The sequence below is a fragment of the Bos indicus x Bos taurus genome, chromosome 11 (genome assembly GCF_003369695.1).
Source record: "Bos indicus x Bos taurus breed Angus x Brahman F1 hybrid chromosome 11, Bos_hybrid_MaternalHap_v2.0, whole genome shotgun sequence".
NCBI lineage: Eukaryota > Metazoa > Chordata > Mammalia > Artiodactyla > Bovidae > Bos > Bos indicus x Bos taurus.
Window position 1 is genome coordinate 44,458,579 of NC_040086.1, and position 22,909 is coordinate 44,481,487.

At 46.5% G+C, this 22,909-nt stretch overlaps 1 protein-coding gene across 2 annotated transcripts in view; it reads right to left on the bottom strand.

Annotated features, from left to right (window-relative positions):
* Positions 1-17,378, bottom strand: part of LIMS1 (LIM zinc finger domain containing 1) — an 82,857-nt gene extending 65,479 nt beyond the window's left edge. The window contains exon 1 of one of the 2 annotated variants that reach the window (XM_027555423.1): positions 17,221-17,378. In XM_027555423.1, the coding sequence (XP_027411224.1) occupies positions 17,221-17,252 (32 nt within the window). In that variant the 5' untranslated portion in view covers positions 17,253-17,378. The remainder of the gene's footprint in view (positions 1-17,220) is intronic. The other variant, XM_027555424.1, reaches the window with a different exon arrangement.
* Between the last annotated feature and the right edge of the window lie 5,531 nt (positions 17,379-22,909).

Sequence of the window (22,909 nt, forward strand, 5' to 3'; positions counted from 1 at the left end):
GGGCCTGGTGGGAAGATACACAGATTCCCTGCGGGAGGATGAAGATGTTCTGGAGGTCTGATTCACAACAATGTAAATACTCCTAACACTGCTGAATCACACACTAAAAATGGCCATGATGGTAAATTCTATGTGCTTCTAGTCATAACATTTAAGAGAAACACCATGACATACTGGCAGAGAAGGAATTAGAGCCCTGTCAGCTCAGCCCCTCGCCGGGTGCCCAGGTTAAACTGCAGTCCAGGTGCAGACTCCCCATCTCTACAAATGAGGGAGTAAATAACACATGTCCTAAGCCGCTGGTCTGAAGCTTACCGGAGAACTGCCAACACAGAAGACCTGCACAGCTGGATGGTGGTCCCACCCGCAGGGGCTGCATCTGTGTATCACATCATCAGAGCTGCCCCCGTCCTCATGAAGGAGAGGCTCCCTGAGCCGAGTCCTTTCCACTCCGGGCGACCTGCCAGGAGTCCTCATGGGAAGGGCTGTGATCCCCACTCTGCTTGCGAGGAACCTGGCTGGAGCAGGGTTGTCGCTGTTCAGTTGCTAAGTCTTGTCTGACTCTGAAACCACGAACTGCCCCAGGCCAGGTTTCCCTGTCCTTCACCATCTCCCGGAGGTTGTATTCCCCTTGCCAGTGAAAACCTACGTGATGTCCATTCCAGTATGAGAGCCCCTAAAACCCTGTGACCTCCTGTCCTTCACAGACAGGAGCCAGGGCTAGTGGTGAGAAAACAAAACTGAGGATATGGAAACAGAAGGGGCATAATATAGAAACAGGACACGGGACAGTCTCCCAAAGGTCAGTTACATAATCAGACAGGCTAAGAAAGACAATTTTTACATTTACAATCTACACTTCCCAAACTAGTTTAAAAGGCTATCTAATCTCAGGCCTTTCTTTTTAAATATATATTTACTTGGCTGGTCCAGATCTTAACTGTGGCACGTGGGATCTAGCTCCCTGACCAGGAATTGAACCCAGGCCCCCTGCATTGGTAGCTTAGAATCTCAGCCACTGTACCACCACGGAAGTTCCCTCAGGCTTTTCTTCAAACGAGGTCACTGTTGTTTACTTGCTAAGTCGAGTCTAACTCTTGGCAACTTATAGACTTTGCCCACCAGGCTCCTCAGTCCATGGGATTTCCCAGGAAGAATACTAGAATGGGTTGCCATTTCCTTTTCTAGGGGATCTTCAAGGATTGAACCTTCATCTCCTGCATTGGCAGGCAGGTTCTTTACCACTGAGCAACCAGAGAAGCCCCTCAAACACCGTCAGTTCAATTCAGTTCAGTCGCTCAGTTGTATCCAACTCTTTGCGACCCCATGAATCGCAGCACGCCAGGCCTCCCTGTCCATCACCAACTCCCGGAGTTCACTCAGACTCACGTCCATCGAGTCAGTGATGCCATCTAGCCATCTCATCCTCTGTCGTCCCTTTTTCCTCCTGCCCCCAATCCCTTCCAGCATCAGAGTCTTTTCCAATGAGTCAACTCTTTGCATGAGGTAGCCAAAGTACTGGAGTTTCAGCTTTAGAATTATTCCTTCCAAAGAAATCCCAGGGCTGATCTCTTTCATAATGGACCGGTTGGATCTCCTTGCAGTCCAAGGGACTCTCAAGAGTCTTCTCCAACACCACAGTTCAAAAGCATCAATTCTTCGGCGCTCAGTTTTCTTCACAGTCCAACTCACATCCATATATAACCACAGGAAAAACCATAGCCTTGACTAGACGGACCTTTGTTGGCAAAGTAACGTCTCTGCTTTTGAATATGCTATCTAGGTTGGTCATAACTTTCCTTCCAAGGAGTAAGCGTCTTTTAATTTCATGGCTGCAGTCACCATCTGCAGTGATTTTGGAGCCCCCAAAAATAAAGTCTGTCACTGTTTCCACTGTTTCCCCATCTATTTCCCATGAAGTGGTGGGACCGGATGCCATGATCTTCGTTTTCTGAATGTTGAGCTTTAAGCCAACTTTTTCACTCTCCACTTTCACTTTCATCAAGAGGCTTTTTAGTTCCTCTTCACCTTCTGCCATAAGGGTGGTGTCATCTGCATATCTGAGGTTATTGATATTTCTCCCGGCAATCATGATTCCAGCTTGCGTTTCTTCCAGTCCAGCTTTTCTCATGATGTACTCTGCACATAAGTTAAATAAGCAGGGTGACAATATACAGCCTTGACGTACTCCTTTTCATATTTGGAACCAGTCTGTTGTTCCATGTCCAGTTTTAACTGTTGCTTCCTGACCTGCATACAGATTTTTCAAGAGGCAGGTCAGGTGGTCTGGTATTCGCATCTCTTTCAGAATTTTCCAGTTTATTGTGATCCATACAGTCAAAGGCTTTGGCATAGTCAATAAAGCAGAAATAGATGTTTTTCTGGAACTCTCTTGCTTTTTCCATGATCCAGCGGATGTTGGCAATTTGATCTCTGGTTCCTCTGCCTTTTCTAAAACCAGCTAGAACATCTGCAAGTTCATGGTTCACATATTGCTGAAGCCTGGCTTGGAGAATTTTGAGCATTACTTTACTAGCGTGTGAGGTGAATGCAATTGTGTGGTAGTTTGAGCATTCTTTGGCATTGCCTTTCTTTGGGATTGGAATGAAAACTGACCTTTTCCAGTCCTGTGGCCACTGCTGAGTTTTCCAAATTTGCTGGCATATTGAGTGCAGCACTTTTACAGCATCATCTTTCAGGATTTGAAATGGCTCAACTGGAATTCCATCACCTCCACTAGCTTTGTTCATAGTGATGCTTTCTAAGGCCCACTTGACTTCACATTTCAGGATGTCTGGCTCTAGTTCAGTGATCACACAGTCAGGCCCTCCTAAACACTCATTTTCATACTTAGCTGTCTTTCAAAACAGTTTTAACTCTAACACAACATATATCTTGGGCTTCCCTCATAGCTCAGTTGGTAAAGAATCCACCTGAAATGCAGGAGACCCCAGTTCGATTCCTGGGTCGGGAAGATCCGCTGGAGAAGGGATAGGCTACCCACTCCAATATTCTTGGGCTTCCCTTGTGGCTCAGCTGGTAAAGAATCTGCCCACAATGCAGGAGACATGGGTCGGATCCCTGGGTTGGGAAGATCTCCTGGAGAAGGGAAAGGCTACCTACCCACTCCAGCATTCTGGCCTGGAGAATTCCATGGACTGTATAGTCCATGGGGTCGCAAAGAGTCAGACACAACTGACTGACTTTCACTTTCTTTCAACGTATTTCTTACTTCTTTCTTCAACTAAGATAGAAAAGAGTCAATCAACGCCCTCTATGATGCTAAAAGATGAAGTCATATGCCAACTGCACTGAATCTGAGACCTTTGCCCCCATCATGCATTAGAGCATCCATTGACCATCACCTGCCAGAGACTCATCACCTAATATGACAACATCACTAAGCATCTTCCATGCCTGCAATGTAGATGGGGTCCCCCAGGAGGCCAGGGCACAGCCTGAGCTGAAAGTGAAACCATGCCCCTCAGACTGGGGCTCAAACATACTTAGCTGGGAGTCCAGCCCAACCTAAACCCTGACTGGGGCTTGAATCTGTGGTCTTTTAACTGGGATCACACACCTCATTTTGACACTTAATGAAGCTCAGGTTCTAGATGTCTCCTCGCAGAGAGAATTCAGTGAGAGACAAAGTCTAGGTAAGAAAAGGATTCATTTAGAAACACACTCCACAGATAGAGTGCAGAAGGTGAGAGTGGCCCCAAAATGTGGTGTGGTTAGTTTTCATGGGCTGGGTAGTTTCATAGGCTAATGATCGGGAGGATTATTTCAACTATTTTGGGGAAGGGTTGGGGATTTCCAGGGGTTGGACCACTGCCCCCTTTTGGTCTTTGAAGGTCGTCCTGAGAACTATCATGGTGCCTGGGTGTGTCATTTAGCTTGTTCAGGTGTTACAATGAGCGTACACTGAGGCTCAAGGTCTAGTGGAAGTCAACTCGTCTGCCACCTTGGACCCTCTGGGTTCTAATCAGTTTATGTTACCTCCTCAGGCTATGTCATTCTTTGACAGGTTGCACCCTGCCCCCTCCCCATTTTAGGAGGAGGTCAGAGGTCAATCCAGTCACAAGCACCCCTGAGTAGAGACAGATGGGACTGAAGAGCTCAGGGCTCCAGCCCAGCACAGGCCTTCAGAAGCTCTGGCTTCTCCTTGGGGGCCACGTGGACCTCTGTCCATCCCTTCTCGTGATCCCAGGGGTCAGGCCCGTCAGGACAAGAGCTGGGCCATTGGCAGCGCTGTCACCCACGCCTCCTCCTGGGAAGGAGGTCAGGGAGAGGAGGTAACAGCCATTGACGGGACGGATGGGAAAGGCTTCACCAAGGAGGCCACATCTGAGAAAGACTCTAGGGGTGGTGGAGTGGGCCCTGTGGTCACCTTGGACCGAGTGACAGCTGGTGAGAGGTTCTAGGTTGGGGGCCTGGCTGGTGAGCTGGAGGAACTACAGGGACGCAAACATGGCCAGAGTGGCATGGACAGGGCTGGACACAGGGTGGGGGGGTGCCCTGTCGCTGTGAAGACCAGGGCTGTTCTTGGGTCAGGGGATACCCACAGAGGCCTCTGGGCTGGAGGACAGGGTGGGACTCTGGCTTTATGGAGACCAATCTAGCTGAGGTTTGAACAGCTGAGTGAGGTGGGGGCAGGGAGCTAGGAGGAAGGTGGTGGGTGGGGGTGGTCAGGAGACAGATTCCACAATCCAGATGCTGGTGACTGGACCTCATCATGACTTGGCATTTAATTCACTGGGGGCAGAGGTAAGCCATGCCCAGGAAGGGCACTGAGGCATTGCCCACCCCACCTCTTCAAGGACCATCTGCTGTGAGCCTGAGGTGTGGCGGCAGGAGAGGTGGGGACCAGGCTCCATCTCTCTACTGGATCCCAAGCACCTGGAAGGGGCCCTGGTAGGAAGGTCTAGAGAACAAATGACCACTGAATAATGGCTCTCAAGGCTGATATAGTATCAAACCATTTATAAATGTTTGCCTGTTTGTGTCATTGCTGATCAACTCATAGTTACAACCTAAAAGCTGAGAGTTACATTTTATTCTGTGGGAAGTTTTAGGACTTCAAGCCAAGGGGACAGCATCTCAAGTGACCCTGAGAGAACTGCTCTGAGGAGGTGAGAGGAGGAGCCAGCTTATATAGAAGTTTTTGCAACAAAGGGAAGGTAGTCTGAACATCAGAAGATGATTGTTAATTAAAGAAAAACAGATGTCCCAAGTTAAAGAATTCCGCAATTTTCTGTGTATGGGAAGATGCAAGAGTCTGGGTTCAATGAAATCATTCCTTTGACATTACCTCCGCTCTCTGGGGCCAGTATCCTGTGTCTTCCTCTCTCTTTTTTTCAAAGTCTTTATTGAATTTGTTACAATATTGTGCCTGTTTTATGTTTATGTTTTGGTTTTTTGGCTGCTAGGCATGTGGGATCGTGGCTCCCCGACCAGAGATGGAACCCACCCCCATCCTTCCCCTCCCCTCTTGGAAGGTGAAGTCCTAACCACTGGGCAGCCAGGGAAGTCCCTATCCTTTGTGTTCATGTCCTGAGCGTCCTCAGGGCTCACCATGGAGAGTGGCTGCAGTCTGATGGCTGATGGACGGCAGGTATTCCTTCCTTCCTGAGTTCCCTCAGGGCTCACCAGCTCACCATCCGTGATGGTTGCCATCACTGATGACTGTGACATCCTTGTTTACTGATATGGCAGGAGACATTCCATTTCTCACCAAGGTACACACATGCGCACTCATGCACACACGTGCACAGACACACACATGTACACACACATGCAGATATACATATGCACAATGTACACATGTGCATGCACACACGTACACACACATGTACACACAGCTCACAAGCACGTGCAGAAGGGGATTCCAGATCCTGCAGCAAGCGCTTCACAGAATGAGCTCCACTCCACAGACGCAGTACTTGAGGGTGGAGGGTGACAGGCTAGGTTAAAAACAAAGTGATTTTAAATGTCGAGTGGAATTCCTCCTCAGAGGTTAGCACCACCACACCCTCTCACAATCTGGAGGTCAAGTCTAACTGAATACAAACCAACACTCTGCTGCAAAATGAGAATAATGGTTGGGAAGTTATTAATAGTCAATCATAAGATGGAAAGTTTTATTTTCTTACTTCCTGTGGAACAGAAGCTAATACTGATCACAGCCAATTACAATCAACTCATATTTACAGACTGAGAAATCGGAAGGAGCTTCTTTGACTGTGTGCATGAGCCCCCGGGGACCACACACTGGGTATCTCAGACACTTGGAAGCTGCCAGGGGCACTTAGAAACTCTCAGGACCAATGTCCACATTGTCCAGGAGGGCGTCCATCATGGCCACGAAGGCGGGATCACTACAGGGTCTCCACCTACACAGACTCTGAGCTGAGGCCGGTCTGGGTGTGGAGGCCAAACCACACAGGATAGCTTCCATAGGAGACTGAGCTCAGCCTCCCCAAGGGCGGGACCCAAGCACTGCGTCAGGCACCCTGGCAGGGCGGCTGCCATCTCATTTTCCTACCGTTAAATGTGTTCCTAACAGTCTCCTTACAGCTGATGTCAAAGGGTGTTCGCTTCAGTTACCTGCTATAGACTAAGCCCGTTTGTTACATTTAAAAAAAAAAAAGAGAGAGAGAGAGAGAGAGAGAAATGCCAGAACAATAGAGGCGGTGAGGACCATGAAAACCCAGTGGGCTCTGCTGGGCTGTCAGCAGGGAGCCCACAGTCCCAGGACAGGAAGGGCAATCACTGCATCTGGATTACCTGCCCTGCTGGTAGGGGTCAGGAATGCTGCAGTGAGATGTCCTCCTGAGGTGTCTAATGGCCTGAGGTTACTCCTCTTTGCTGGGAAGTGTTAACAGAACCAGTAAGATCTTGTATTTTACATCTCAATTTCATTAAACATTCAGCCCTTTGTTCTGTATGAGTCATTAAGAAATCGTGTTTACTGACAGAAATAAACCAGTTCTTTTTCAAACACACACAAAGTTGGGGCCCTGGACACTGGCAATCTCTTGAAGCATTTTACATTTCAAACTTGGAAACTTTAACTTACAGAAACTACCTACTCTCTGATTTTGATGAAAGAGGATAATATATATGAAACTGACAGGGTTCATTTGTATAATCCAGGTGGATAGTGTCAGAATTGAATTAAACAGCAGGGCAAACTGTAGTACAAATAAGGCTGCGTTTCGCGTCACATTCTCTTCTCATTTAGAATTACTTTCTTGGGTTTGATTTACAGAAGGGGAAATTCTCAATTACAAGTTATAAATCATTTCAGACTTGATACATACTGCCAAATTGTTTTCCTAACAAATTTTACCCATATATCTTCACACCTGTGATATAAGGTAACTATGTTACTAACTTTATCAGTGATACAAGGTACCCACGTTTTTAACAAGATCTGCTAATACTGTAAAACTGATAGTATCTATTTTAATATGCATCTTTGATGAATCACTAATCACGCTGCAACACGTTTTGTACATTAATTTTATTTCCCGGTTTCTATTTTGTTACATTTTCTCCGTCCATGTTCTTTCCCCTACACACATACTAGGTGCGCATATTCTGATCAATTCATAATACTAACGCTTTCTATCTTGTTTTGTTGCAAATGTTTTTCCCCATCTGTTTTTTGTTTTTAATTTTCAGAAATTTATTCTCCTTCCAATAAACCTTTCCTTTTGGTTCTTAAAACTTCTGAATTTAAAAAGTACTTCTCATTCTAGGAATCTGAGAAACATTTATATTATATTTTCATGTTTATCTGGCTGGATTTTATATGTAGCTATTAAATATTATCCATCTGAAATTTCTGCTGATGTAAAATGAGACTCTAAGGCAATAAACTGGCTTTTCCCCGTAACTGCTAACAAAGGATCTCACCGTTTTATGGCACTTTAAGGAATGTTTCCTCTTTTCCCCTGAAAACCCGGTTACCCCAGACTCTGTGATGAGCGGTGATGGGTATAGACCGACAACATGGCTCCCCCACCCCCACTTTCCTCCCTTCAGGAAGCAGCTCTCTGCTGTCCTTGCCCCTTTATTCCTCCAAAGAAAGAAACATCGAGACAATTCTACCAATTTCACCAAAAGACTCCACCTGGAATTCTGATTAACAGTACTAAAATTAAATATTAATATGGAAACTGAAGAAGTTCACAGGAAAAACTGTTAACGTTTCACCCGGAAATTTTCACCCCTACTCCTGGAAGCCTCACTGGTGCAGAGTGGCACCTCCTCAGGTCGGAGAACTGTTCCTGTGCTAACCCCAGGAAGAGAGGGAATACTGAAACACCGCACGGAGTTACTGAAATCACATGGAGTTAAAATAAGCCTTCAAATTGATCTTAACACCGACTGAAGCCATCTTTATTAGTATTTATTCAGGAGTGACTTTATGGCAACATTTAAAGAGCTCTGTCTCACTAAGCCAAAAAGAATACATGCCAAATAAAACATGACACCATCATTTATTCATTTGACAAGTACTTCCTGAGAGCTTCCTGCGAGCTCCGCACTGTCCATGGCGTGGCATACCAGGACTCCCTACAGCACTGGCAGCCTTTGTGGACAGTGCTGCATTGTTCGAATGTAAGCTCTTTATCAAAATGCATCTAACAGACCCAACCTCAGATTTTGACTTTCATCCCTCCATTTGTTCAGCTAATCTCCAGGAAGGCTTCCTCCTGGGAAGCTCAATTAGCCTGACAGTGCAGAAGAAAGCTTGACTGCTAAAAAGTTCCCAAGCCTCGTGTCCCTGGAGCTCCATCACCCACTTAATCTGCATCTGCCGAAGCCCCACATTCCAGAAACTGTCACCACAATTTCCTTCATAGAAAGTGTCTCAATGACTGAACACATCATTAGAAAGAGATGCGGGTGTGTGCTTATTTTAAAAGTCAAAAGGGCTCAAGATGGGAAAACGCTTCTTTTTAAGTCTGGTCTCACGGTCTCCAGATGACCTCTGTGGGAAAACTGAGACCTCTGAAATTTTGAGGAATAGCTGGAACTTTTTTTTGTCACATTCAATGGACAGCTATGTAACACAGTTAAAGCATCACTTTCCACATTTCACTGCTGTCCTTTGTTGTCACCAGTAAACTGGGAGAGGGGAAATCACCTGAGCAGTGCTGGGAGGCCCAGGTCTGAAGCCAAGAAGAAGTCTCGTAGCCTGTGTACAAGTACCCATGCTACACACTCTGTTAACAGCATCCAGAAACTGCCTCCAGCAGACATCTGCAGATGCCTTGAGCTCTGGGCAGATCTGGCAAATACCCAAAGACAAAAAGTGCTTTCATTTCCTGGTGTGAGTAGGCCAGAATTGGAAGAAAAAAAAAAGGACATTAAGTCCAGAACCAGCATTAAATTATTTCAGACACTAGCCTCGCACCCAGTTTAAAGTTACATCACTGCAATTCTGGTCTGGCCTATGAGACAGATAACCTAGTGTCCTATACACATATATTTTCTAAAGTTTTTATATTTTTTCCATCATTATCCTCAAACATGTAAGTATAGTCAGTTGCCCGAAATGGGCTAAGTGCTAACAGAATCTTCCAGATTCTAGTCAGAGCCGAAGCCTTCTCAGACTCATTTTTGAAAACAGAGAACCAGTCTCAGCTATGTTTACAAAGAATCCATGGCTGTTACAAAAACATCACTGCCCACACTTGGAAAACAGAGTCTGCTGGTGTGCTGGGTGAGTTACCCCAGCTCAATATTCTAATGAAGACCGCACTCCATTCCCTCACACATGTTCCACTGTGACAAGCCCACGCTGCACGCCAAAGAGACAGCAATTCTGGCAGCAGAGCGTCAGCACCCGAGGGAAGTGGTGTATTCCGGTGTGCACTCCAACTAAACGGTGATGTTCCAGACACCACTTTCCCACACGCTCTCTCAATGAGAAAATTAGAAAGTAGTGAGTGAATATTTACTTTGTTCTAAAATTTCCTATTAGAATATCAGACAGAGGCATTCAACTCAAGCCTGAGGAATCGGGCTCAGTTTTTAACCTAAATTCAAACATCCGAAGAATAAACGCAATCTGGAAGGAAACTGTAAATCAGAGGCCCGAGGTCCCTTCTGTAATCCCATGCTTATTAGCAGGCTCATCTTCATCTATTTCTGCATCTGCCTCCAGGAGCCCAAGGCTGAGAACTGCTTTCCACGAGGGCGTCGAGGCATGGGTTGGGGTGGGGGGTTCCGTGGCACCGATCTCTCACCATCGTGTTCCAAAGATGTGAGGAAGATCCACGGCGTCATCACATCCTGACCCGCTGTCCTCCAAGGGTGACACGAGAACCCTGGCACCTCCCCCTGAGGGTCATCACCTGGACCTGGCCTGGCTGGGCTCAGGGTTCACGGTGGGCCTGGTCCCCATCGAGTCACTGTGGAACAGGGGAGCGGGGCTCACGTGTGACATGGACAGTGTGCTTCTCCAAACTCAGGTCTCCCATCTAGCAGGAGGCAAAAGGGTCAGGTGCTCAAGATGAAACATACACCCCAAGTTCAAGTGAAGAAGGTGACCTGACACATCCTCCAGCTGGGCCTCGAGTGTGAGATCTACAATCTCTAGGTTCAGAAGGAAGGACCATCTGGCAGTGAGACAATGCAGTCCCTCATGACCACCACACTTGGGGTGCGACTACCTACCACATGAAGAGGACACCCTGACAGCCAAGAGAAGCAGGAGCCTCAGCCTCATCTGAACAGGAAGGGATGCAGGAAGGGGACGAGGCTGGGCATCAACCTCGGCTCATCTCACCCCAACCCTGTGATGTCTCCTATCCTGTTTCCATCTGTAAAGTGGGCATAAAAGCCCTGCCTCGAAGTGCAGCCGTGTAAGATTTGTGAAATAGATGTTTAACACCTTAAAGTACTTGTGTAACCACCGGTTATTAATAAAAGGTGGTTATTAGTAAGAAAGTTTCCAAAAAGGCGGCCCAGTCATGAGAAGAAATAATTTAACAGGGATGGCTGAGCATCTCTGAATTTCTCTCCAGAGGTCCCTAGATGCCAGGTCTCTGCCACCAGGACGTCACACTGCAGAGTTCAGCTAAGTCACGTGTGCAGGCCAGCTCCTCTCACCCCAAGTCTTATGACTTTATTGAAAGCTTGTCACAGGCATCCAGCAGAGCCGGCTGTGGACTCGTCAATTCACTGACGACTGAAGAAAAGGAGAAATGAAGCCCATCTAAATCCAATTCATTCTTCCTCGGACATCTAACAAACCCGATGAAGATGTTCCTTTACTTCTAGAGACTATGATTTGGCAGAAAAGATTAGATACAGACACAAGTAATTATGGGGCTTCCCAGGTGGCACCAGTGGTAAAGAGCCTGTCTGCTGATGCAGAAGACATAGGAGACACCGGTTCAGTCCCTGAGGCAGGAAGATCCCCTGGAGGAGGGCAGGGCAACCCACTCCAGTATTCTTGCTTGAAGAATCCCATGGACGGAGGAGCCTGGTGGGTGACTGTCCATAGGGTCACAAAGAGTTGGACATGACTCAAGTGACTGAGCATGCACACACAAGTAACTACAACATAAAACACGAGATGGTAGTCACCCGAAGGAGGTCAAAGTGTTCTAAGAGGAAGGACATGAGCTCTGAGCCCTAAGACTCCAGCACAACCTCAATCCATGTTTCAGGAACTCAGCATCCAAGGGCCAAGCAGCCACTCTGCTCCAATGGCCGAGAAGACAATGAGAGGAAGGTTTTCCAGCCGTGTGAGCAGAGGCCCTGAGGTTGGGGGTGTGCAGAGTGCCTTCAGAGACAAGGGGCTGAGGGGGCCAACGACCAACCAGAAGGTGACAAACAGCCTGAGTGCCAGGCGCGGGAGTCCGGATCTTATCTGACAGGCAGTCAGGAGTCTTCCTAACATTCTGAAAAGAGAGGTGACATGCCCAACGTGGTGCTCCAGGAAAACGTGGAACTGACATGAAGGACAACACACTGAAAGATTCTCGAGACCTGGGGCCACGTCCCATCCCCCTAGAATCTCTGTGGCCGCACCCACCCGGCACCTAAGAGCCCGCTGCTGAGTCCTCCGTATTGAGGAGGACAAGGACCCGCTAGTGGCCCAGACACCACCGTGTCCACGTGCCCACACGCCCGCCGCCCACACTCCCCAGGCGGGCCTATGCGGACAGCAACACGCCCGGCCTCAGGAGCAAAAACAAGCACATGAAACACAGCATAAGCACTACCACCCCTCCCCAAGAGAAGCAACTACAATCTGTCTAAGCAGCTGCTCAGACTCATCCCCAAACGGATGTGCTAGAAGAGGAGCCCCCCAGCAGGAGGGACTGTCGGGCTGGCCCTGTGAGCACAGCGTGTGGGGTGGGGGGAGACCCTGGCCTCTGGGAGGAAGTACCATGATCACTGGCACATGGGCCTCGGAACAGCAAGTCCCCAAGGACACACTTCACAAATGGAATCGACTTGAAAGAGACTGACATCCGGAACTCTGTGACACAACAGCTCTGTGGTGACACAGAATAATCATCCAGAAATATCCCGAGTTATCCTGTTAATGTGGCTCGGATACATCAAAATCTCACCTGGGTGGGGTGTCCCAGATCCACGACCGCAGGTACAGCTGGGAAATTTGAGTGAGACCCAGGGACTGCATGGCCATTGACACTGCGACTCGGATCACGTACCACAGCTTTGCAAAATGCTATCGATGGGGAAACTGGGTAAAGAATACACTGGACCTGTGTATATCATTTCTTGTACCTGCGTAGGACCTTACCTGACCTCAGGCAAGTTACTTCAGTCCGGTGTGTCCCACCCCAAGCTCCCCTAAGGGCATTCACGCTTGCCCCCCCACCCTCTGCTTCCTCCCACAGGACACACTATGCACAGCCCGCCGTGTCTGCAGCCTCCCAACCTGCACGTCAAAAGTCACTGTGGACTCGCCAAGGCAAATAAGCTCCGACATGAAAAAGATGCAGGAAAATGAACCCCCTTCCATGAGCTCCTGTGTGGAAACAACTGACAAAACAAGAGAGGAGGGGACATCTCATGAGGCTTAAGGCTGCTGGAGGGTCCATGGATGTGGCAATGGGCACCCCAGCTCGTGTTTCTCAAATAACTTAAAGCTTTAGGAAAACAACCTGGCCACAGGCCAGTGTGTAATGTAGAGGACATTCCTGTGGGTGGGAAACCACAGCTTAGAGCACAATTAGGAGAAATGTAAAATCGACGAATGGTTTGAGATGCTTCTCCTTCTATTTAAGTGCAGCCCTACCTGAGAACACGACCTACACTGAGGTTTACTTAAACGATCGTCTGAGGAACAGACACAGGATTATTGAACACAGAGGCTTCTGGGGGAAAGCTCGGAGCTTCCATCAGCCTGGATCCGCCTCCCCCAACCTGTAGCCCCTGGGGCCTCAGGAGGGCAGGAAGATACTCCCCACTTTGGGGAGGAAAGGGAAAGCCACCCACGTTCAACAGGAGAAAGATCGTCCAAGAACTAGTTCAAGGCCATCCCAAATGAAAGAGGGGTGATGACCGTGGTCCTCACATCCTAAGCCTGCAGGGCACACGACATCCTGACAGAGCCATCTTCCCTACTGCCAACTTCTCACTAGTTAAACTAAGAGCATGGTTTCCTCACACACAAACAGGCACAGGGCAGTGAAGATCTAGAAGAAACCCCACCAGGGCATCACCCCTTCATGATACGCTGGCATTGTGCCCCAGAAAAATCCTTCAAGGCAAAAGCTGCTTTTCCCATAGCGGTTCTTCAAGTCCCACTAAAACTCCTCCCAAACAGAAAGCACTCACTACAACAAGCACTCGACACTCATTTCTAAGAGAATTCTTCGTAGATACTTCTTTTTAAATATTCCAAGAATCGCTTCCTGATTTCAGATGGTGTTAACAGTGGTTCTCAAAGGATGGTCTGGAAACCCTAGAAGGTTCCCAAGACCTTTTTAAGAAGCCTGGGGATCAAAACCGTTTTCATAATAATGCCAAGAAGCTCCCGCTTCCACCGCAGAGGTGTGATCCTTGGTTGGGGAACTAAGATCCTGTGTGCCACATGAAATCAGCCATAAATAAATGAATACATAAAAAATTAATAAAATAAAAAAACTGTTGTTCTTTAGTTGCTAAGTCATGTTCAACTCCTTTGGGACCCCCTGGACTGTAGTCCACCAAGCTCCTCTGTCCATGGCATTTCCCAGGTGAGAATACTGGAATGGGTTATCATTTCCTTCCCCAGGGGATCTTCATGGCTAAGAGATCAAACTCGTATCTCCTGCATTGCAGGAGGATTCTTTACTGCTGAGCCACCACGGAATGTCCCCCGCCACCGCCCACCCCCCCCCCACCCCCCGCAATACAATTATCTCAATAAAAGTTTCAAATAAAAAACGTACACCCATTTTCAAAGCAGGACCATTCACAATAACCAAAAGGTGGAAACAACCCAAGTGTCCACTGGAGGATGAATGAATAACCAAATAAATAGTATAAACATACAATGGAATCTGGTATGTTTATACAAGATTGGAAACATAAAATCAATCTTAAAAAGAAAGGAAATTTTGACACACAATACAAAATGGATGAACACTGAGGATGATATGCTGTGTGAAATAAGCCAGTCACAAAAAGCAAAGACAGGATGATTCCATTTACACGAGGTCCTTGGAATTGTCAAAATCAGAGACAGAAAATACAACGAGGGTGATGAGGGGCTGGAGGGAGAGGGAAATGGTAAGTTGTTTAATGAGTATTTTCAGTTTTGCAAGAAAAAAGGGTTCTGGAGATAGATACTGGTGATGGTCACACAACACTACAAATGTATTTGGTACTAAAAAAAAAAGGAAAAAGTAAGGGACTGCTAAAGGAAAATTTAGGATAGCAATGTGATGGGATCAGAATATAAGCAAAGCTCTTAAAAGGACCTGCTTAGGGACTTCCCTGGTGGTCCAGTGGTTAAAACTCTGCATTCTCAATGCAGGGACGCAGGGGTGCAGGTTCAATCCCTGATTGCAGAACTAAGATCCTACAGGCTATGTGGTGCAGCCAAAGAAAATAAAGGGAGATGGTTATACTCAAGTCATAATGTATCCATTGTATTGTCATTCTTCATACCTTACATATATGTTAAATTTTGTATTGAAGAAACACAAGCTGGAATCAAGATTGCTGGGAGAAATATCAATAACCTCAGATATGCAGATGACACCACCCTTATGGCAGAAGGTGAAGAGGAACTAAAAAGCCTCTTGATGAGTGAAAGAGGAGAGTGAAAAAGTTGGCTTAAAGCTCAACATTCAGAAAACGAAGATCATGGCATCTGGTCCCATCACTTCGTGGGAAATAGATGGGGAAACAGTGGAAACAGTGTCAGACTTTATTTTTCTGGGCTCCAAAATCACTGCAGATGGTGACTGCAGCCATGAAATTAAAAGACGCTTACTCCTTGGAAGGAAAGTTATGACCAACCTAGATAGCATGTTCAAAAGCAGAGACATTACTTTGCCCACAAAGGTTCATCTAGTCAAGGCTATGGTTTTTCCTGTGATCATGTATGTGAGAGTTGGACTGTGAAGAAGGCTGAGCGCCAAGGAATTGATGCTTTTGAACTGTGGTGTTGGAGAAGACTCTTGAGAGTCCCTTGGACTGCAGGGAGATCCAACCAGTCCATTCTGAAGGAGATCAGCTCTGGGTGTTCGTTGGAAGGACTGATGCTAAAGCTGAAACTCCAGTCCTTTGGCCACCTCATGCGAAGAGTTGACTCATTGGAAAAGACTCTGATGCTGGGAGGGATTGGGGGCAGGAGGAGAAGGGGACGACAGAGGATGAGATGGCTGGATGGCATCACTGACTTGATGGACGTGAGTCTGGGTGAACTCCGGGAGTTGGTGATGGACAGGGAGGCCTGGCGTGCTGCGATTCATGGGGTCGCAAAGAGTCGGACACGACTGAGTGACTGAACTGAACTGAACTGAATTTTCAATAAATTTTTCTAGAAACAAAAAATTGTCCTTAATGAAGCAGTACCAATTATTGATGTTATTAAATCTCGACCTCTGACCTTCTGTTCTGTTTCTTGTGATGAATGAAGCACTTGGGCCGCTCACCACAGTAAGACAATTGTCTGCAGGTCAAGCAAGAGGGTGACGCAGGGACCACTCAATCAGACGCTTTTTTTTCATGGTCTACCGTTTTTACCAGAAAGAATAACAAACTATGGTTTTTAGACTAGCATTTGGCAGACATTTCTTGAAACTAAACAAAGCGAGTCTGTTATTTGAAGAAAACAATTGACAAGAGTTTCCTACCAATAATAAAAATCAAGCTTCCAACTGAGAATGAGAATGTTGGAAAATTTTCCACTGCCTGGAGCTTGAGAGACAGTTTCAAACCTAAAGATCTAAGGAGGATGAGAAGTGATATTAACAAATGTTACTTAGTGACACTGTATAAAGAGATGTGTCAACATTTGGAAGGTCTGCCTAACTCAGTGAATCAACACTTCCTAAGGAAGAACATGCCTGTTAAAATCAGGAGCAAGCCCCTTTGAACCTCAGGGCCCGCGGAGAACTTCAGCGTCACCGCGAGTGAAAAGCTCCCGGTAAGACTGAGGACTCCACAGCGAATTCACGTTTAAGAAACGTTAAGTTACCCAGTTTTGGAGTAATAACAGAAAATACCGCAACTACGTGGAAAGCTCCCTCTTCCAACCGCATCTCTGCGTAGGAGAGGGTTTTCTTCGGATTTCAAGCAAAACGAGCCGCAGCCGACTGAAGGCAGAACAGGCAGGGAAGTGCACACATTTAGGAGATTTGCAAAATGTACAAGCACGGCTGTCGTCGCACTGAATTATTTGTTAGGAAAACGCTATTTTCATGAAGCATGCGTTATACACGTTGAGATCAGACTCATTTTACATTTAATGAATGAGTAAATATCCTTTAAGGTCTGTTACATTTCTAACCCGGTAAATCTCTAGCCTTGAGCCGTCCCCGCCCTCACGGACGCCTCCTGCGACCCGAGCAGGGCTAGGAGCGCCGGGCCGGGTCGCGGTCCACTCGGGCCCCGGGCTCTGCAGGCCTGTCCGCCCGCGCCGCAGGGAGGGGCCGCCCCGGCGGCAGCACTGCCGACGTGGCTGTGGCTCCGGTTCTAGCCTCGAGCTCACCACCCACGCGATCTTACCTGTTGGTCATTCCTGACGCCACGCCCAGCATCTCCGCAGCCCCGCGAACCAGCACCGCGTCCCCGCGCCGCTCTAGTCGCTGCCGCCGAGCCGTCGCCGCTCCTCCTCGCTGCGCGCCGGGGCAGGAAGGGGCGGGCCGGGGCCGCGAAGGCCACGCCCACCAAGAAGCGCCCCACCCCCCGGAACCGCCCTCCCGGATGTCGGCCCCCGCCTCCACCTAGGCCCCGGCCGGTCCGCCCCGCTCCCGGAACTGGCGGACCTCCAGCCCGGCCCCCCGGAACCGCCCTTTCGAGTCTCGACCCCGCCTCCAGATAGGCCCCGCCCCCCGCACCGAGGCCCCGCCCTGCCGGTGGAGGACACTGGCCAGGGGACTAGGGGTCCCATGCAGCAAGCCGGTTCTGGATTCGGGGCCGGTTCACCCTCCCTCGTGCTCCGCCGTCCCCACACTCCAATCTGTGGGCCGCGGAGGTGGCCGGTGTCGGTGCTGAGAAGTCATCGCAACTCTGACCAGGTCCTGACGATGGGGTCACTCCTGGAGTCTCAGCAGCGCTGCAGACCCCATTCTAGGATGGTCCTCAGGAAAGGCTCCAGAGAACCCTGTTAGCCCAGCGGGTAAAGCTGCTCCTTAAGAAGGAATGGGGTGGGGCAGAGCGGGCGTGCGGCAGTGGTACAGAAATGGCCACAGCAGTTTTACCAGGAGGGCCAATGCAGTTTTGCTTTTAAGAGCAATTGAGAAAGTTTGTTTAACCAGGACATTAAATAATCACAGTTTCTACTTACAACACATCTGTTAAGAAAAAAAAAAAAATAGTCAATAAGCACATGAAAATATGCTCCACATCACTAGTCATTCAGTTCAGTTCAGTTGCTCAGTCGTGTCCGACTCTCTGCGACCCCATGAATTGCAGCACACCAGGCCTCCCTGTCTCAACACCAGCTCCCGGAATTCACTCAGACTCACGTCCATCGAGTTGGTGATGCCATCCAGCCATCTCATCCTCTGTCATCCCCTTTTCCTCCTACCCCCAATCCCTCCCAGCATCAGAGTCTTTTCCAGTGAGTCAACTCTTCGCATGAGGTGGCCAAAGGACTGGAGTTTCAGCTTTAGCATCATTCCTTCCAAAGAACACCAGGACTGATTCCTTTAGAATAGACTGGTTGGATCTCCTTGCAGTCCAAGGGACTCTCAAGAGTCTTCTCCAACACCACAGTTCAAAAGCATCAATCTTTGGTGCTCAGCCTTCTTCACAGTCCAACTCTCACATCCATACATGACCACAGGAAAAACCATAGCCTTGACTAGATGGACCTTTGTTGGCAAAGTAATGTCTCTGCTTTTGAATATGCTGTCTAGGTTGGTCATAACTTTCCTTCCAAGGAGTAAGCGTCTTTTAATTTCATGGCTGCAGTCACCATCTGCAGTGATTTTGGAGCCCCCCCAAAATAAAGTCTGACACTGTTTCCACTGTTTCCCCATCTATTTCCCATGAAGTGATGGGATCAGATGCCATGATCTTAGTTTTCTTAATGTTGAGCTTTAAGCCAACTTCTTCACTCTCCTCTTTCACTTTCATCGAGGCTTTTTAGTTCCTCTTCACTTTCTGCCATAAGGGTGGTATCATTTGCATATCTGATGCTATTGATATTTCTCCCAGCAATCTTGATTCCAGCTTGTGCTTCTTCCAGCCCAGCGTTTCTCATGATGTATTCTGCATATAAGTTAAATAAGCAGAGTGACAATATACAGCCTTGACGTACTCCTTTTCCTACTTGGAACCAGTCTGTTGTTCCATGTCCAGTTCTAACTGTTGCTTCCTGACCTGCATATAGGTTTCTCAAGAGGCAGGTCAGGTGGTCTGGTATTCCCATCTCTTTCAGAATTTTCCACAGTTTATTGTGGATCACAATAGTGATGATCCACACAGTCCAAGGCTTTGGCATAGTCAATAAAGCAGAAATAGATGTTTTTTTCTGGAACTCTCTTGCTTTTTCCATGATCCAGTGGATGTTGGCAATTTGATCTCTGGTTCCTCTGCCTTTTCTAAAACCAGCTTGAACTAGTCATTAGGGAAATACAAATCAGAACCACCTTATTGTCCAGGAGGAAAGTGAAGTGAAAGCATTAGTTGCTCAGTGGTGTCCAACTCTGCAAACCCATGGACTGTAATCCACCAGGCTCCTCTGTCCATGGGTTTCTCCAGGTAAGACTACTGGAGTGGGTTGCCATTCCCTTCTCCAGGGAATCTTCCCCACCCAGGGATCAAACTGAGGTCTCCTGCATTGCAGGTGGATTCTTTACTGTCTGAGCCACCAGGGAAACCTGTCCAGGGTGATGCTGCTGTCAACATGTGTTGACCAAGATGTTGTTTTGGTGGAGAAATTGAGGCCGTCGTGCTCTTTTGGTGGGAGTGTAAGTTGCTGCAGCCACTGTGGTAAAGGGTATGAAAACTCAAGAAAACTAAAAATGGAACTACTATATGATCCAGCAGTCCCATTCCTGAGTATATATCCAAAAAAACTGAAAGCAGACATCTGAAGAGTTGGAGCTATCTGTACACCCATGTTCATTCCCAACATTGTTCACAATAGCCAAATGTGGAGACAGGTCCATGGATGGAGAAATGTATACACAAAATGGAGTCCATCCACAGAATGGAATATCATGCAGCCTTAAAAAGCAAGGAAATTCTGATGTATGCTACAACACAGAAGAACCTTGAGGCACTATGCTGAGTGAAGTCAGTCAGATGAAAAAGGACAAATACTGGGTCCCCAGAGGTGTCAAACTCAGAGACAGAAAGTAGATGGTGGGCGTCAGGGGCTGGGGGAGGGGACGTCAGGAGTTCTGATTGACAGATACACTTATAGTTTTGCAAGATGAAAAAGCCCTGGAGATTGTACAACAATGTGAATATACTTGATGCTACTGAACTTCACACTTGAAAATGTTTAAGGTCAATTTTATGTATATTTCACCACAGTTAAAAGAGACAGATGCTTCGTAGTAATAAAGAATGACTTCTACAACTTTAGCAACTGAACCACCACCTCCAAGATATATTTTAAGTTAGGAAATAAAACAATGGGGGAAGTTTGCTTAAATGGTATGCTGCCATTTGAGGGAAGAGAAAAGCTTATCAGGGCTTATGCTGGTCTCCTAGAATAATTTGGAGAACATTTCTTATTGCCTGAGTGAACCTATCAAATTGGGACAGTTATTACTTGAACATTTGATGGAACATGACTGCAAACCCATTTGGACTTTGTGTTTTCTTCTTGAGAACTCAGATTTTAAGCACCATTTCAATTTCTATTCCAGTTACAGGATTTTTCAAGCTTTTAAATTCTACACAATCATCATAGGCTAACAGTATATTGAGTAAATTTCAAGTTTAAGTTTTAAAGAAATTAGTTCTATCTCCAAAGTTTCAAAATCATTTCACATAATTGTTTATATTAGTCTATCTTTTAAAATTGTACTGAATCTGTTATATGTGTGCCTGCCCAGTACCTCAGTTGTGTCTGACTTTTTGCAACACCATGGACAGTAGCCTGCTAGGCTCCTCTGTCCGTGGGATTTCCCAGGCAAGAATACTGGAGCAGGTTGCCATTTCCTCCTCCGGGGTGTCTTCTGCATTGGCAGGCAGGTTCTCTACCAACTGTGCCACCTGGGAAGCCCCTATCTCTTATATGTCTCCTGTTTATTAATGAGATTATTTATATACATGTCATCTTTCTCCTCTTGGTCAATCCTGCCAGAACTTTTCTATTTTTTTAGCTGTCTCTAAGAAACAAGTTATTTTCATATGTCTTTAAAATCTGGTGTATATTTTATACTTACAATATATCCCAGTTTGGAATAACTACAGTTCAGTCTTTCAATATCCACATGTGAGTAGTGACTACTGTATTAGAGCAGTTCTAGAATAGAGGAGCTCCTTTTAAAATATTTCAAAGTTGTCATCTGTAAGGCAGTTTGAAAGCTGATCTGAATGATTCCTTTTCCAGGAAAGGAAGCAGAAATAGTACAGTCATGAAATTAAGTTAGTTCCATATTTTATGGGTCCCAGGAGAAACGTGCAAGGCCAGAGAGTGATCTCAGTCAGAAACGCAGACTGAATCACAGGAATTAAACACTGGACACCATCCAGTTCTGAATATGAGTTTTCAGCTTACAATAGGATCACTTTATATCACAAAATGTAGAGCTTTACTAATTACACTTGATGTAGAAAGTATATTGATACATTGTTCCACGGACTGCTACAGATTCAAACTTTGTGAAAAACTGTATTTCACTATTTGCAAAGAGTGTCTTCTTATAATCTTAAATTGCACTGAAATAAACTGTTAGATTGCTCAGAATGGGTCTTAATTCTAACCTCTACTTTGATCATAAGAGAAATAATAAAAAGCACGCTTCTGTGTACAAATAAGATATCGAAGGTAATCAACTGTGATTAACAAACAATGCTCTTAGCAGATGGCAACTCTTTCTAGAACCTGACATGGTACCGGTCAGTTTACTATTTTTCATATTTATAAATTTTAATTTTTAAAAAAATCCCTTTCTCTGAAAGCCTGTGGCGTCTTCTGTTTTCTTGTCTGCTCCACCAGACTTTTGTCCTCATCCTCCCCTCCTCGGTGCGGTGAGTCACAATTACACCTAAGCTCAAACAAAGCAACCAGAAAATACATTCCAAGATAATGGAGATTTTCTGAAGCCTGGTAGGTCAGGCTTCATGCACAGACCCATTCCCTCTGGGAAGTTAGAATAAAGACTGAAGTGGAAACAGAAGGGTTGTCCAGGGAGTGTGGCCTTCTGGTAACCAGTTGGGGTGAAAAAAAAAAGGAACAGGAAGCCATGGCCAGTTCTCAAGAGCCCCTCAAGGAAAGCACACCCTGTATCTAGCCAGTAGCAAACAGGTGAAGAAACAGCATAGCACTTAAAGTCGATACAAAAACCAAATGCATTTTCTTCTAAGTTACCAAGAAAGATACAAGAAACATGGCCAGCTGAAATTGCAATATTCTGGATAAAGTGAAAGTATTAGTCACTCAGTTGTGTCTGCCTCTTTGTGACTCCATGAACTGTAGCCCGCCAGGCTCCTCTGTCCATTGGATTTCCAGGCAGAGATACTGAAGTGTGTTGCTGTTCCCTTCTCCAGGGGATCTTTCCAACTCAGGGATCAAACCTGGGTCTCCTGCATTGCAGGCAGATTCTTAATCATCTGAGCCACCAGGGAAGCCTGAATTACACATGTGAAGTGGAAAATAAAATCTAACAACTTATTGTATGTGTCCTACATTTTTAATTGCTTTAAAAAATAAAAGATGGCTTTTGCTAATTAGGAAAGGAGTAACCATAATGACCCAAATGTCATTGATGTTGGCATCTTTAATTTTGCATTTAGAATTTAGTATATCCCTCAGAAAAAGATTTATAGCCATAATAACTTCACTGGTAACAGTGATGTTAATCTCCTTGGTAGTGACAGCAACCAGAATGCACTGAAACTAGTTTGTGATTACACATGTGATGTGTGTATGTGCTCAGTTGTATCTGACTCTCTGCGACTCTATGGGCTGTAGCCCACCAGGATCCTCTGCCCATGGGATTTCCCAGCAAAAATACTGGAGTGGGTTGCCATTTTCTACTGCAGGGGATGTTCCTGACCCAGGGATTGA